The sequence below is a fragment of the Colletes gigas genome, unplaced genomic scaffold (assembly GCF_013123115.1).
Source record: "Colletes gigas isolate AHSC1104 unplaced genomic scaffold, ASM1312311v1 Colletes_gigas_Sc00001, whole genome shotgun sequence".
NCBI classification, from domain to species: Eukaryota; Metazoa; Arthropoda; class Insecta; order Hymenoptera; family Colletidae; genus Colletes; species Colletes gigas.
Window position 1 is genome coordinate 13,064,224 of NW_025106630.1, and position 17,896 is coordinate 13,082,119.

Sequence of the window (17,896 nt, forward strand, 5' to 3'; positions counted from 1 at the left end):
TTATCTCATTGAAATTTTTTCTAGAAGTAGTACCTAGAAAAAAGTATTAGACAACATTTGATTTTGATTTACACATTCTGCATCGACGGCGACACTAGTAACGACGAACTTCCTTAGCTTTTAACAGAGTGGTGGGGAAAGCCGACATATCCTACCGCACGAGCCACATGTTACGCCAGGTCAGCACTTGATGCAACTTCGGGAAATCGGTAAAGAACGTGAACAGGAGCCGTTCCTTCTTGTTCTTGAACAGCTGAATGAAGTCCGTCCTCGCGTCTCAATGGCATACAATTTCGAATCTCGACTGCCCCGACATTTTCACGTTTCAAGTTATATGGGCACAAATATATGTATAACCAAAGTCCATATTGAATGAAAAATTGACACGTAAATACACGTTTCAAGACCCCCTGATCATGTTTGACATAAAACAATACTTTGGAAATAAATCGTTTGAATATAGTTTATCAAGTAAGACCTTCGAAATTATTTTCAAACGATTTATTTCCTAATTGTTCTATTATTTCAAATAATAATTTTTTGATTTTATAGCAAAGAATGTTTATTTAATATCAATTCAATAAATTCAATTTGTATTTGTATATTTTTCGCCTATACAGGCAAATATACCATGTTCAGTTTTATTGCATAAGTTGTTCCATAACAGAGATGTAAAGTGTCTCTGAGTTGTTAAATATAAAAGTTGTTCAGTTTATTTGTTCAGTCTAGTTGTTGTTCCCAAATATGAGATTTTCTTGGTCTTTAAAAAGACCGGTTTGTCGCGTTGGCCGCTGCTCGTGAAACATCTTCTTGATCTTCGATTTTGATCCAATGTAAATCTTCAATTAAATTCTTCATCTCGATACGGTCCGTCTTGCTTGGTGGTTGAATACGAAGAATACTCGAAAAGTTGTTCCTTAACGTCGTAAAGTGACAAAATGCTCAGAAAAATTGTCAATTTTCAAACGATCATAACTTTTACAATAGTAAAACTTATATCATTGAAATTTTTTCTAGAAGTAGTACCTAGAAAAAAGTATTAGACAACATTTGATTTTGATTTCGATTAAAACTGAAATTTATATTGTTTTAAATTCGCAGCCATTAGCTCGGTGTTACCCATAATGAAGAAGTTCTTCTTGAAAGGTAACACCGATTACCAGGTCTCACCACGAGGAGGTTGCTGCGATTGGAGACCCAAAGTGAGATCGATGGAACAAAGTTCGATCGACCTTCCTTTTTACACACTTAGAAACTAGATTACGCAAAAAAAAAGATGCCAAGTAATTACTTTTCTAAAACAAAGGATGAAGCGAAATTGTGGGAGACGCGACACGACGAAACGCGACACAATACTGCACAGTGCAGTAGGAACATGAGGTGCGACACGTACCGAATAGCGGGTCAAAAGGGGCAGCTCGTTACCTCTTAGCAAGTCCAATTGAAGGGGAGGAGAATCGACGCACCAGACACGGGTTCCCCATTTCTCCAACGCGCCCTGCTGGGAGCCCGTAGGACCCAACCCGGGACGTCTTACACAGGAGAGAGATCCTGAGTCGGGGCTACCGCAGACAGGAACAGGTCCCCTCTACGGCCGATGACTCTTTCCCTAGAATTGTCTCACCAGAGGACGGCAACCGACCCTTCGAACCATCTAAACGGCCGATCACTTGCTTTTTACATCAAAGCAGCGGTGACCGGAGCTAGAAACGGGGAAACGAGACTGGAAAATAAGCTATTAATTAATTCATTACTTGGCAATCTACGCAGTAAATAAAATAATATACAATGTAAATTGAAAATTAACGTCGTAGGTGGAATTGAGAATTAATGTGAATTAATGAAATATAGGAAACATCGGAAAAACAAGGAAAAGAAGGAAAAAGAAAAATTCGACGTTAATTTTTACATTCGCGCTGCGCCTTAAAATTAATCGCTTACGTGTAAATCCCGATGAATCCGACGTCATCTGTTGGCGACCTAGAAATTGACCTGCATAAAAACTAACGTAAAAATTAATAGTTAATTAATAGTACATGTAAAAAAATAACCTAAATAAGAAATCAAAACCAAAACCTAATTGTATGAAGTAATGAATTGACCAACCCAACGCAGTAAGATGAAGAAACGAATTAATAGGAAGAAAACAAACCAACGATGTGCAATAATAGATTAATTTGGAAAGGAACAACCCAACGAAGCGCAAGACGAATAACAAAATAATTGGAAAAATTATCAAACCAACGATGTAATATGATAAAACCTGAAAGGAAAATAATTGAATAAATTAGTGGAAGGAACAACCCAAATATGTACAACAATACCTATATACCTATACATATACATAAAAAGGAAGAAAAACACAATACATGGATTAGTTATATTAATATTAGTTACGTGTATACCAAACGGTGATCCTTTCCTTCCTGGTCAGCATCGCAGAAGATATCTGAAACAGAAAGAAAAAAACGCGTTACAGTACCCCCGGCGGTTCCAGGAGTACTGAAAAGAGTTGCCCAGCTGTGTCCACTTTTATGCAGTCAAGCCAAAGTATCAACGAGCCAATCAGCAGCCAGTCCGCTGGGGGCGACCATCGTCCGTGCTCCTTGAAACGTTATAAGAGCCCTCTGAGGCCCGCGCGGGGGAGTTATCTCCCAACCACCAAGCAAGACGGACCGCATCGAGATGAAGAATTTAATTGAAGATTTACATTCGATCAAAATCGAAGATGGCGGCCAAGAAGATGTTTCACGAACAGCGGCCAAGGGAGAAAACCGGTCTTTTTAAAGACCAAGAAAATCTCATTTGTGGGAACAACTAAACTGAACAACTTTTATATTTAACAACTCAGAGACACTTTACATCACTGTTTTGTAACAACTTTTATATTTAACAACTCAGGGACATTTTACATCTCTGTTTTGTAACAACTTTTATATTTAACAACTCAGAGACACTTTACATCTCTGTTTTGTAACAACTTTTATATTTAACAATTCAGAGACACTTTACATCACTGTTTTGTAACAACTTTTATATTTAACAACTCAGAGACACTTTACGTCTCTGTTTTGTAACAACTTATATATTTAACAATTCAGAGACACTTTACATCTCTGTTTTGTAACAACTTTTATATTTAACAACTCAGAGACACTTTACATCTCTGTTATGGAACAAGTTATGCAATAAAACTGAACATGGTATATTTGCCTATATGTATAGGAAGGAAATTCGTCGTTAGTATTGTCGCCCGTCAATGCATTTAATTATGCAAGATCAGTATACTATCTAATTTTATTTTTTATTATACCGGTTTGTAATATCGTAAAGATCAATGCAAAAACATTATGCACAGCTCTTGTATTTCTTTGATTTATCCAAGTAGTCAAAGTATAATATTTAACAAACTTTTGATTCAAATAAAATAACGAATGACACAAAATTTGTGTACCTGTTACATGCAACCTATGTATAAATGCATAATAACTAATATTGATATACGCATAACGAACTTAGTTTGTGATATGAAACATTAAGAAAAGTGTAAATTAATAAATAGGTTTCAAAATGGGTATTCCAGGTTTAACAACTTTCATAAACGATCGTTCAGATCGTTATTTGGAATATTTCGAGCCACGTGATACGTATTTAGTTATTTAGCTGTCAAATATATAATACGTACAACTGCAATTGTGTTTTTGGCGGTGATTACGATAAATACGCTCAACGAGTATCGGATTTTTTTGACGATTTGATAAAGTGCAATGTAGTACCATTAGTTTTGATCGATGGTGGTTGCAAGGATAAGAAACTGCAAACAGTTATATCTAGAACTGGAGAAAAGGTTCGTACAGCATTATCTTATTCTCCGATCTGTCAACAGAAAATGAAATTTTTTCCTTTACATATTTAGGAAGTTTTCAAAGATGTTAGGAGAAAGAAGAATATTCGTCATGTGCAATGCTTATTCGAAGCTGATAATGCTATAGCTACCGTAGCAAGGATATTGAATTGTCCTGTATCGAGTTATAATTCAGATTTTTATGTGTTTGGGACATTGCACATACCGTTTGATACATTGGACAATTACACGGTGAAAAGTTCAACTGGAAATGGTTACACGAAACGTTGTAAAATTTATAAAGTTGAACACTTATTAAATTCTTATAGAGGTTTAAGTCAATCTACACTGCCATTAGCTGCAATATTACTAGGCAATGATTATGTAAAACGTGGTACATTTAGAAACTTCTTTCGTTATTTAAAGTTACGACGAATAACAAGAAAAAGGTATAGTAATCGACAGTATTGTATAGAAGCAACTTTACAATGGTTGAGCGGATTTTACATCTTGGACAAAGCAGTCATTGGAATACTATGTAGATCACCTAAAACCGTAAGACAAAAAATGGCTATACAAATGCATCTACAGAAATACTTGCTTACTTCCATTGGGGTTTTCACAGGAATATGCAGCTCGTGCCACAACACATTCCATAAACAGAATTTTTTAACTTGATGGAGATGTTAATAGTCTAATGTACATAGAAGAAACTGATAAAAATGGAGACTTTGAATCATCCGAAGAAGAAGAAGAAGAGGAAGAGAACGAAGTTGAAATATTAGACATGCTTAAAGGGGTCAGAATCTGCTACCAATAATGCACTAGCTAATGTACCTAATTTGTTTGTAGATGAATTTCTTATGGGCAATTATCCTGCATATTTTATGGACTTGTTGGTTCGACGTTTATATATTTGTCCTGTACAAATAGAGAATTATTCCTATCCATTGAGCAATGTAATAAGTTTAAAAATTATTAGAGTTATATATGCATTTCTGCAATTAGGAATGAGTAGAAGGAGAGGTTTCATGAAATACATGATTAGAGATTGTAATAAAAAGCTTAAATGTTACGAACTAGAAGGCACTGACACTAAATTTTCTTCCCCATCACTGTCCCTATCTAATCTTAGAGAAGTACCATTAACGATTCGATGAGAAATTTTAAATGATACATTAGAAATTAGAAACAGAATGTATACATATATGGACTACCGCCAGAATGGATGTTGTATATTGCATGTGCTCGGTATTGGATAAAACAGGATCAGTTATACAAATCAGATAAATGTTTGGTGTATTCTATATTTGTCTGTTTATTATTCAATTATAATCGATACAAAAATTGGGAAACATAGAATTATACATAATTTTCAAAATAAATATGGTACAAAAATTCAAAATATAAAGCAGAAAAGAAAAACGAGTGCGTGTAAACCACATTATTCAATACATGTTGGTACACTTTATGAAGCTTGTAAAAATGTTGATCCTGATGATTGTTTAATGGCAGCACCATTTCTTATTTCCCATTTCGAGATGAATCGAAAATTGTATACAAATCCAAAAAAATTTAATAGATCTATTATTCATGCATTTGCTGTGTTTGAAAATTGTTTGAGACACAGTATGAATTTGAATGCATTATTAGGCTACCCTTATCCACAGATTGAAATGGCCAATTTATTCAATGGTATTCTATTGTACAATATAGCTAATAATTTTAAAACACAGTACGACATGGAAGGTTATATAAATACAATCCTCGAAAATTCTCCAAGCCTATGGAGGGTGTTTTTTACACTTTTACCGACAGTAACGCCTTTGTTTGCATCATATCTTCAAAATGAAATCAATCCCCGTAAGAAACAAAGACCAAAGTCCAAAGAAAAAAGCAAAGTCCGACCAAAATACAGACGATAATGATACAGAATATTTAAGTGCAGACGAAGATATGTACTTTCGAATCTAATAGCCAGACTATTCACGGCGTAAAAACCATGAACACAATGTACAGAACCTAATTTATATAAATTTAATCGTCATTTTTCCTTTTTCTATGCATCATTACTACTTATTATCGAAAATTATTGTCATTATTCATTAAAATAATTTGTAAATTCAATAAGAAACGAGTACATTGTCATGCTGCATATATTTATCATTTCTAACCTTATTTAAATCGAAAAAATCGATACTATTAATTTTATTCCTTTACGAAAGAAAAAGCTTATAATCGAAGGCAATTGATATAAATTATCAACAAAAATTTGATATTTATTTGTACATCCGGATAACGGTTTGAAATATTTGTTAATAGATTCAAATCTTTAAATTAAACGTAAACGGAAGTTCGTTTATGAATAAATTTGGTGGTAATTTAATGCATCGAAATCGACAATAGTGACGACGAACTTCTTTAGCGTTTAACGGAGTGGTGGGGACAGCCGACATATCCTACCGCACGAGCCACATGTTACGCCAGGTCAGCACTTGACGCGCAACTTCCAACAACATAAAATTAAATATACATCTAAATATTTTAAACATACGCATGAAATTTCAAGCGAACATTTCTGCATTTTTAAAACATTATAACTTCTGAACGGATTGGAGGATTTTAATGTTTCAAATTGCAAACAACGCGTATTTTGGTGAAGAATATGTAGAAATTCTAAGAATATTCGAAAAGTTGTTCCTTAACGTCGTAAAGTGACAAAATGCTCAGAAAAATTGTCAATTTTCAAACGATCATAACTTTTACAATAGTAAAACTTATATCATTGAAATTTTTTCTAGAAGTAGTACCTAGAAAAAAGTATTAGACAACATTTGATTTTGATTTCGATTAAAACTGAAATTTATATTGTTTTAAATTCGCAGCCATTAGCTCGGTGTTACCCATAATGAAGAAGTTCTTCTTGAAAGGTAACACCGATTACCAGGTCTCACCACGAGGAGGTTGCTGCGATTGGAGACCCAAAGTGAGATCGATGGAACAAAGTTCGATCGACCTTCCTTTTTACACACTTAGAAACTAGATTACGCAAAAAAAAAGATGCCAAGTAATTACTTTTCTAAAACAAAGGATGAAGCGAAATTGTGGGAGACGCGACACGACGAAACGCGACACAATGCTGCACAGTGCAGTAGGAACATGAGGTGCGACACGTACCGAATAGCGGGTCAAAAGGGGCAGCTCGTTACCTCTTAGCAAGTCCAATTGAAGGGGAGGAGAATCGACGCACCAGACACGGGTTCCCCATTTCTCCAACGCGCCCTGCTGGGAGCCCGTAGGACCCAACCCGGGACGTCTTACACAGGAGAGAGATCCTGAGTCGGGGCTACCGCAGACAGGAACAGGTCCCCTCTACGGCCGATGACTCTTTCCCTAGAATTGTCTCACCAGAGGACGGCAACCGACCCTTCGAACCATCTAAACGGCCGATCACTTGCTTTTTACATCAAAGCAGCGGTGACCGGAGCTAGAAACGGGGAAACGAGACTGGAAAATAAGCTATTAATTAATTCATTACTTGGCAATCTACGCAGTAAATAAAATAATATACAATGTAAATTGAAAATTAACGTCGTAGGTGGAATTGAGAATTAATGTGAATTAATGAAATATAGGAAACATCGGAAAAACAAGGAAAAGAAGGAAAAAGAAAAATTCGACGTTAATTTTTACATTCGCGCTGCGCCTTAAAATTAATCGCTTACGTGTAAATCCCGATGAATCCGACGTCATCTATTGATCTCCTCCTCCTCCTAGAAATTGATCTGGTAAAAAACTGAAATAAAAATTAGTAGTTATGTGTACATGTAGACAAATAATAAAACCTAAATAACAAATTAGTTTGAAATAAGGAATTGGAACAATCCAACGAAGTAAATTAACGAAACGAATCATTCGAAAAAAAAGAAACCAACGATGTGTACTTTGAATTATAGATTAATTTTGAAAATTAAAAAACCAACGAAGCGCAAGACGAATAACAAAATAAATCGTAAAAGAACAAACCAACGATGAAAGCGAGACGAAGATAGAATAGAATAAATTGAAAAATATCAACCCAACGATGTAATTAATATAGATAAAACTAGATGAACGAAGAACCCAAATATGAAAATACCTATATACATAAAAATGCAGAAAAACACAATATTTTCATTAGTTATATTAATATTAATTGTATCTATACCAAAACCAAAGGGTGATCCTTCCTTCCTGGTCAGCATCGCAGAAGATATCTGAAACAGAAAACAAAAACGCGTGACAGTACCCCCGGCGGTTCCAGGAGTACTGAAAAGAGTTGCCCAGCTGTGTCCACTTTTATGCAGTCAAGCCAAAGAATCAACGAGCCAATCAGCAGCCAGTCCGCTGGGGGCGACCATCGTCCGTCCACCTTGAAACGTTATAAGAGCCCCCTGAGGCCCTCGCGCGGGAGTTATCTCCCAACCACCAAGCAAGACGGACCGCATCGAGATGAAGAATTTAATTGAAGATTTACATTCGATCAAAATCGAAGATGGCGGCCAAGAAGATGTTTCACGAGCACGGGCAAGGGAGAAAACCGGTCTTTTTAAAGACCAAGAAAATCTCATTCGTGGGAACAACTTATGCAATGAACTGAACAACTTTTATATTTAACAACTCAGAGACACTTTACATCTCTGTTTTGTAACAACTTTTATATTTAACAATTCAGAGACACTTTACATCTCTGTTTTGTAACAACTTTTATATTTAACAACTCACAGACACTTTACATCTCTGTTTTGTAACAACTTTTATATTTAACAACTCAGAGACACTTTACATCACTGTTTTGTAACAACTTTTATATTTAACAACTCAGAGACACTTTACATCTCTGTTTTGTTACCGACTTTTATATTTAACAATTCAGCGACACTTTACATCTCTGTTATGGAACAAGTTATGCAATAAAACTGAACATGGTATATTTGCCTATATGTATAGGAAGGAAATTCGTCGTTAGTATTGTCGCCCGTCAATGCACTTAATTATGCAAGATCAGTATACTATCTAATTTTATTTTTATTATACCGGTTTGTAATATCGTAAAGATCAATGCAAAAACATTATGCACAGCTCTTGTATTTCTTTGATTTATCCAAGTAGTCAAAGTATAATATTTAACAAACTTTTGGTTCAAATAAAATAACGAATGACACAAAATTTGAGTACCTGTTACATGTAACCTATGTATAAATGCATAACTAATATTGATATACGCATAACGAACTTAGTTTGTGATATGAAACATTAAGAAAAGTGTAAATTAATAAATAGGTTTCAAAATGGGTATTCCGGGTTTAACAACTTTCATAAACAATCGTTCAGATCGTTATTTGGAATAGTTCGAGCTACGTGATATGTATTTAGTTATTCAGCTGTCAAATATATAATTGGTACAAGTGCAATTGTGTTTTTGTCGGTGATTACGATAAATACGCTCAACGAGTATCGGATTTTTTTGACGATTTGATAAAGTGCAATGCAGTACCATTAGCTTTGATCGATTGTGGTTGCGAGGATAAGAAACTGCAAACAGTTATATCTAGATCTAGAGAAAAGGTTCGTACAGCATCATCTTATTCTCCGATCTGTCAACAGAAAATGAAATTTTTTCCTTTACATATTTAGGAAGTTTTCAAAGATGTTAGGAGAAAGAAGAATATTCGTCATGTGCAATGCTTATTCGAAGCTGATAATGCTATAGCTACCGTAGCAAGGATATTGAATTGTCCTGTATCGAGTTATAATTCAGATTTTTATGTGTTTGGGACATTGCACATACCGTTTGATACATTGGACAATTACACGGTGAAAAGTTCAACTGGAAATGGTTACACGAAACGTTGTAAAATTTATAAAGTTGAACACTTATTAAATTCTTATAGAGGTTTAAGTCAATCTACACTGCCATTAGCTGCAATATTACTAGGCAATGATTATGTAAAACGTGGTACATTTAGAAACTTCTTTCGTTATTTAAAGTTACGACGAATAACAAGAAAAAGGTATAGTAATCGACAGTATTGTATAGAAGCAACTTTACAATGGTTGAGCGGATTTTACATCTTGGACAAAGCAGTCATTGGAATACTATGTAGATCACCTAAAACCGTAAGACAAAAAATGGCTATACAAATGCATCTACAGAAATACTTGCTTACTTCCATTGGGGTTTTCACAGGAATATGCAGCTCGTGCCACAACACATTCCATAAACAGAATTTTTTAATTTGATGGAGATGTTAATAGTCTAATGTACATAGAAGAAACTGATAAAAATGGAGACTTTGAATCATCCGAAGAAGAAGAAGAAGAGGAAGAGAACGAAGTTGAAATATTAGACATGCTTAAAGGGGTCAGAATCTGCTACCAATAATGCACTAGCTAATGTACCTAATTTGTTTGTAGATGAATTTCTTATGGGCAATTATCCTGCATATTTTATGGACTTGTTGGTTCGACGTTTATATATTTGTCCTGTACAAATAGAGGATTATTCCTATCCATTGAACAATGTAATAAGTTTAAAAATTATTAGAGTTATATATGCATTTCTGCAATCAGGAATGAATAGAAGGAGAGGTTTCATGAAATACATGATTAGAGATTATAATAAAAAGCTTAAATGTTACGAACTAGAAGGCACTGACACTAAATTTTCTTCCCCATTACTGTCCCTATCTAATCTTAGAGAAGTACCATTAACGAGTCCAGGATTAAAAAATAATGTACAAACATGCGTCATTGATTTTTCATTACCATTTGAATTTAAATTCAAGTTATATAGACACAAATATATAAGCAAAGCCCATATTGAATGAAAAATTGACACGTAAATACACGTTTCAAGACCCTCTGATCATGTTTGATTTAAAACAATACTTTGGAAATAAATCGTTTGAATATAGTTTATCGAGTAAGACTTTCGAAATTATTTTCAAACGATTTATTTTCTAATTGTTCTACTATTTCAAATAATAATTTTTTGATCTTATAGCAAAGAACGTTTACTTAATATCAATTCAATAAATTCAATTTGTATTTGTATATTTTTCGCCTATACAGGCAAATATACCATGTTCAGTTTTATTACATAAGTTGTTCCAAAACAGAGATGTAAAAAGTCTCAGAGTTGTTAAATAGAAAAGTTGTTCCAAAACAGAGATGTAAAAAGTCTCCGAGTTGTTAAATATAAAAGTTGTTCAGTTTAGTGGTTCCCACAAATGAGATTTTCTTGGTCTTTAAAAAGACCGGTTTTGTCCTTTGGCCGCTGCTCGTGAACCATCATCTTTGGCCATCTTCGATTTTGATTGAATGGAAATCTTCAATTAAATTCTTCATCTCGATACGATCCGTCTTGCTTGGTGGTTGGGAGATAACTCGCCGATCAACGCCTCAGGGGGCTCTTATATACTAGGAGCCCGGACGCTCACGAGAGACCGAGCGACATCTGTGCAATTTCGATACACGAATTATTCACGAATTGTCCCCATACAAAAAGTTAAAGAATCATTATTTAAATAATGGAATACTTATACGTATATATAAAGCATTTCTACATATTCTCCATCGAAATACGCGTTGTTTGCAACTTGAAACATTAAGATCCTTCAATCCGTTCAAAAGTTCTAAATTTTTAAACATACGCATGAAATTTCAAACGAATATTTCTGCATCTTTAAAATATTATAACTTCTGAACGGATTGAAGGATCTTAATGTTTCAAGTTGCAAACAACGCGTATTTTGATGGAGAATATGTAGAAATTGAATATTGAACATCTCTGTTATGGAACAACTTTTATATTTAACAATTCACAGACACTTTACATCTCTGTTTTGTAACCACTTTTATATTTAACAATTCACAGACACTTTACATCTCTGTTTTGTAACCACTTTTATATTTAACAATTCACAGACACTTTACATCTCTGTTATGGCACAAGTTATGCAATAAAACTGAACATGGTATACATATTTGCCTATATGTATAGGAAGGAAATTCGTCGTTAGTATTGTCGCCCGACAATGCACTTAATTATGCAAGATCAGTATACTATCTAATTTTATTTAATCAAAACTAATGGTACTACATTGCACTTTATCAAATCGTCAAAAAAATCCGATACTCGTTGAGCATATTTATCGTAATCACCGCCAAAAACACAATTGCACTTGTACGAAATATATATTTGACAGCTAAATAACTAAATACGTATCACGTAGCTCGAAATATTCCAAATAACGATCTGAACGATTGTTTATGAAAGTTGTTAAACCTGGAATACCCATTTTGAAACCTATTTATTAATTTACACTTTTCTTAATGTTTCATATCACAAACTAAATTCGTTATGCGCATATCAATATTAGTTATTATGCATTTATACATAGGTAGCATGTAACAGGTACTTACACAAATTTTGTGTCTTTCGTTGTTTTATTTGAATCAAAAGTTTGTTAAATATTATACTTTGACTACTTGGATAAATCAAAGAAATACAAGTGCCGTGCATAATGTTTTTGCATTGATCTTTACGATATTGCAAACCGGTATAATAAAAAATAAAATTAGATAATATACTAATCTTGCATAATTAAGAGCAGTGACGGGCGACAATACTAACGACGAATTTCCTTCCTATACATATAGGCAAATATGTATACCACGTTCAGTTTTACTGCATAACTTGTGCCATAACCGAGATGTAAAGTGTCTGTGAATTGTTAAATATAAAAGTGGTTACAAAACAGAGATGTAAAGTGTCTGTGAATTGTTAAATATAAAAGTGGGTACAAAACAGAGATGTAAAGTGTCTGTGAATTGTTAAATATAAAAGTTGTTCCATAACAGAGATGTTCAATATTCAATTTCTACATATTCTCCATCAAAATTCGCGTTGTTTGCAACTTGAAACATTAAGATCCTTCAATCCGTTCAGAAGTTATAATATTTTAAAGATGCAGAAATATTCGTTTGAAATTTCATGCGTATGTTTAAAAATTTAGAACTTTTGAACGGATTGAAGGATCTTAATGTTTCAAATTGCAAACAACGCGTATTTCGATGGAGAATATGTAGAAATGCTTTATATATACCTATAAGTATTCCATTATTTAAATAATGATTCTTTAACTTTTTGTATGGGGACAATTCGTGAATAATTCGTGTATCGAAATTGCACAGATGTCGCTCGGTCTCTCGTGAGCGTCCGGGCTCCTAGTATATAAGAGCCCCCTGAGGCGTTGATCGGCGAGTTATCTCCCAACCACCAAGCAAGACGGATCGTATCGAGATGAAGAATTTAATTGAAGATTTCCATTCAATCAAAATCGAAGATGGCCAAAGATGATGGTTCACGAGCAGCGGCCAAAGGACAAAACCGGTCTTTTTAAAGACCAAGAAAATCTCATTTGTGGGAACCACTAAACTGAACAACTTTTATATTTAACAACTCGGAGACTTTTTACATCTCTGTTTTGGAACAAGTTTTCTATTTAACAACTCGGAGACTTTTTACATCTCTGTTTTGGAACAACTTATGTAATAAAACTGAACATGGTATATTTGCCTGTATAGGCGAAAAATATACAAATACAAATTGAATTTATTGAATTGATATTAAGTAAACGTTCTTTGCTATAAGATCAAAAAATTATTATTTGAAATAGTAGAACAATTAGAAAATAAATCGTTTGAAAATAATTTCGAAGGTCTTACTTGATAAACTATATTCAAACGATTTATTTCCAAAGTATTGTTTTATGTCAAACATGATCAGAGGGTCTTGAAACGTGTATTTACGTGTCAATTTTTCATTCAATATGGGCTTTGCTTATATATTTGTGTCTATATAACTTGAATTTAAATTCAAATGGTAATGAAAAATCAATGACGCATGTTTGTACATTATTTTTTAATCCTGGACTCGTTAATGGTACTTCTCTAAGATTAGATAGGGACAGTAATGGGGAAGAAAATTTAGTGTCAGTGCCTTCTGGTTCGTAACATTTAAGCTTTTTATTACAGTCTCTCATCATGTATTTCATGAAACCTCTCCTTCTATTCATTCCTGATTGCAGAAATGCATATATAACTCTAATAATTTTTAAACTTATTACATTGCTCAATGGATAGGAATAATCCTCTATTTGTACAGGACAAATATATAAACGTCGAACCAACAAGTCCCATAAAATATGCAGGATAATTGCCCATAAGAAATTCATCTACAAACAAATTAGGTACATTAGCTAGTGCATTATTGGTAGCAGATTCTGACCCCTTTAAGCATGTCTAATATTTCAACTTCGTTCTCTTCCTCTTCTTCTTCTTCTTCGGATGATTCAAAGTCTCCATTTTTATCAGTTTCTTCTATGTACATTAGACTATTAACATCTCCATCAAATTAAAAAATTCTGTTTATGGAATGTGTTGTGGCACGAGCTGCATATTCCTGTGAAAACCCCAATGGAAGTAAGCAAGTATTTCTGTAGATGCATTTGTATAGCCATTTTTTGTCTTACGGTTTTAGGTGATCTACATAGTATTCCAATGACTGCTTTGTCCAAGATGTAAAATCCGCTCAACCATTGTAAAGTTGCTTCTATACAATACTGTCGATTACTATACCTTTTTCTTGTTATTCGTCGTATCTTTAAATAACGAAAGAGGTTTCTAAATGTACCACGTTTTACATAATCATTGCCTAGTAATATTGCAGCTAATGGCAGTGTAGATTGACTTAAACCTCTATAAGAATTTAATAAGTGTTCAACTTTATAAATTTTACAACGTTTCGTGTAACCATTTCCAGTTGAACTTTTCACCGTGTAATTGTCCAATGTATCAAACGGTATGTGCAATGTCCCAAACACATAAAAATCTGAATTATAACTCGATACAGGACAATTCAATATCCTTGCTACGGTAGCTATAGCATTATCAGCTTCGAATAAGCATTGCACATGACGAATATTCTTCTTTCTCCTAACATCTTTGAAAACTTCCTAAATATGTAAAGGAAAAAATTTCATTTTCTGTTGACAGATCGGAGAATAAGATGATGCTGTACGAACCTTTTCTCTAGATCTAGATATAACTGTTTGCAGTTTCTTATCCTCGCAACCACAATCGATCAAAGCTAATGGTACTGCATTGCACTTTATCAAATCGTCAAAAAAATCCGATACTCGTTGAGCGTATTTATCGTAATCACCGACAAAAACACAATTGCACTTGTACCAATTATATATTTGACAGCTGAATAACTAAATACATATCACGTAGCTCGAACTATTCCAAATAACGATCTGAACGATTGTTTATGAAAGTTGTTAAACCCGGAATACCCATTTTGAAACCTATTTATTAATTTACACTTTTCTTAATGTTTCATATCACAAACTAAGTTCGTTATGCGTATATCAATATTAGTTATGCATTTATACATAGGTTACATGTAACAGGTACTCAAATTTTGTGTCATTCGTTATTTTATTTGAACCAAAAGTTTGTTAAATATTATACTTTGACTACTTGGATAAATCAAAGAAATACAAGAGCTGTGCATAATGTTTTTGCATTGATCTTTACGATATTACAAACCGGTATAATAAAAATAAAATTAGATAGTATACTGATCTTGCATAATTAAGTGCATTGACGGGCGACAATACTAACGACGAATTTCCTTCCTATACATATAGGCAAATATACCATGTTCAGTTTTATTGCATAACTTGTTCCATAACAGAGATGTAAAGTGTCGCTGAATTGTTAAATATAAAAGTCGGTAACAAAACAGAGATGTAAAGTGTCTCTGAGTTGTTAAATATAAAAGTTGTTACAAAACAGTGATGTAAAGTGTCTCTGAGTTGTTAAATATAAAAGTTGTTACAAAACAGAGATGTAAAGTGTCTGTGAGTTGTTAAATATAAAAGTTGTTACAAAACAGAGATGTAAAGTGTCTCTGAATTGTTAAATATAAAAGTTGTTACAAAACAGAGATGTAAAGTGTCTCTGAGTTGTTAAATATAAAAGTTGTTCAGTTCATTGCATAAGTTGTTCCCACGAATGAGATTTTCTTGGTCTTTAAAAAGACCGGTTTTCTCCCTTGCCCGTTGCTCGTGAAACATCTTCTTGGCCGCCATCTTCGATTTTGATCGAATGTAAATCTTCAATTAAATTCTTCATCTCGATGCGGTCCGTCTTGCTTGGTGGTTGGGAGATAACTCCCGCGCGAGGGCCTCAGGGGGCTCTTATAACGTTTCAAGGTGGACGGACGATGGTCGCCCCCAGCGGACTGGCTGCTGATTGGCTCGTTGATTCTTTGGCTTGACTGCATAAAAGTGGACACAGCTGGGCAACTCTTTTCAGTACTCCTGGAACCGCCGGGGGTACTGTCACGCGTTTTTGTTTTCTGTTTCAGATATCTTCTGCGATGCTGACCAGGAAGGAAGGATCACCCTTTGGTTTTGGTATAGATACAATTAATATTAATATAACTAATGAAAATATTGTGTTTTTCTGCATTTTTATGTATATAGGTATTTTCATATTTGGGTTCTTCGTTCATCTAGTTTTATCTATATTAATTACATCGTTGGGTTGATATTTTTCAATTTATTCTATTCTATCTTCGTCTCGCTTTCATCGTTGGTTTGTTCTTTTACGATTTATTTTGTTATTCGTCTTGCGCTTCGTTGGTTTTTTAATTTTCAAAATTAATCTATAATTCAAAGTACACATCGTTGGTTTCTTTTTTTTCGAATGATTCGTTTCGTTAATTTACTTCGTTGGATTGTTCCAATTCCTTATTTCAAACTAATTTGTTATTTAGGTTTTATTATTTGTCTACATGTACACATAACTACTAATTTTTATTTCAGTTTTTTACCAGATCAATTTCTAGGAGGAGGAGGAGATCAATAGATGACGTCGGATTCATCGGGATTTACACGTAAGCGATTAATTTTAAGGCGCAGCGCGAATGTAAAAATTAACGTCGAATTTTTCTTTTTCCTTCTTTTCCTTGTTTTTCCGATGTTTCCTATATTTCATTAATTCACATTAATTCTCAATTCCACCTACGACGTTAATTTTCAATTTACATTGTATATTATTTTATTTACTGCGTAGATTGCCAAGTAATGAATTAATTAATAGCTTATTTTCCAGTCTCGTTTCCCCGTTTCTAGCTCCGGTCACCGCTGCTTTGATGTAAAAAGCAAGTGATCGGCCGTTTAGATGGTTCGAAGGGTCGGTTGCCGTCCTCTGGTGAGACAATTCTAGGGAAAGAGTCATCGGCCGTAGAGGGGACCTGTTCCTGTCTGCGGTAGCCCCGACTCAGGATCTCTCTCCTGTGTAAGACGTCCCGGGTTGGGTCCTACGGGCTCCCAGCAGGGCGCGTTGGAGAAATGGGGAACCCGTGTCTGGTGCGTCGATTCTCCTCCCCTTCAATTGGACTTGCTAAGAGGTAACGAGCTGCCCCTTTTGACCCGCTATTCGGTACGTGTCGCACCTCATGTTCCTACTGCACTGTGCAGCATTGTGTCGCGTTTCGTCGTGTCGCGTCTCCCACAATTTCGCTTCATCCTTTGTTTTAGAAAAGTAATTACTTGGCATCTTTTTTTTTGCGTAATCTAGTTTCTAAGTGTGTAAAAAGGAAGGTCGATCGAACTTTGTTCCATCGATCTCACTTTGGGTCTCCAATCGCAGCAACCTCCTCGTGGTGAGACCTGGTAATCGGTGTTACCTTTCAAGAAGAACTTCTTCATTATGGGTAACACCGAGCTAATGGCTGCGAATTTAAAACAATATAAATTTCAGTTTTAATCGAAATCAAAATCAAATGTTGTCTAATACTTTTTTCTAGGTACTACTTCTAGAAAAAATTTCAATGATATAAGTTTTACTATTGTAAAAGTTATGATCGTTTGAAAATTGACAATTTTTCTGAGCATTTTGTCACTTTACGACGTTAAGGAACAACTTTTCGAG

General features: G+C 34.3%; 3 protein-coding genes across 3 annotated transcripts; 2 read left to right on the top strand and 1 right to left on the bottom strand.

Annotated features, from left to right (window-relative positions):
• The first annotated feature begins 1,375 nt into the window (after positions 1–1,375).
• On the top strand, positions 1,376–4,832 carry LOC122397015 (protein asteroid-like). The gene is made up of 4 exons (XM_043395820.1): positions 1,376–1,380; positions 3,694–3,847; positions 3,917–4,399; positions 4,470–4,832. Exons 1-4 carry the CDS (start codon positions 1,376–1,378, stop codon positions 4,515–4,517), a joined length of 690 nt encoding a protein of 229 aa, XP_043251755.1. The 3' UTR covers positions 4,518–4,832.
• LOC122397023 (protein asteroid-like) lies at positions 4,542–10,719 on the top strand. Its single transcript, XM_043395834.1, has 4 exons — positions 4,542–4,643; positions 9,260–9,451; positions 9,521–10,003; positions 10,074–10,719. The coding sequence occupies exons 1-4, from the start codon at positions 4,542–4,544 to the stop codon at positions 10,119–10,121; spliced, it is 825 nt and encodes a 274-aa protein (XP_043251769.1). The 3' UTR covers positions 10,122–10,719.
• A 3,386-nt stretch (positions 10,720–14,105) lies between these two features.
• LOC122397031 (protein asteroid-like) lies at positions 14,106–17,673 on the bottom strand. Its single transcript, XM_043395846.1, has 4 exons — positions 17,635–17,673; positions 14,974–15,165; positions 14,422–14,904; positions 14,106–14,351 (listed from the first exon to the last, which is right to left on the bottom strand). Exons 1-4 carry the CDS (start codon positions 17,671–17,673, stop codon positions 14,304–14,306), a joined length of 762 nt encoding a protein of 253 aa, XP_043251781.1. The 3' UTR covers positions 14,106–14,303.
• Positions 17,674–17,896: the final 223 nt, after the last annotated feature.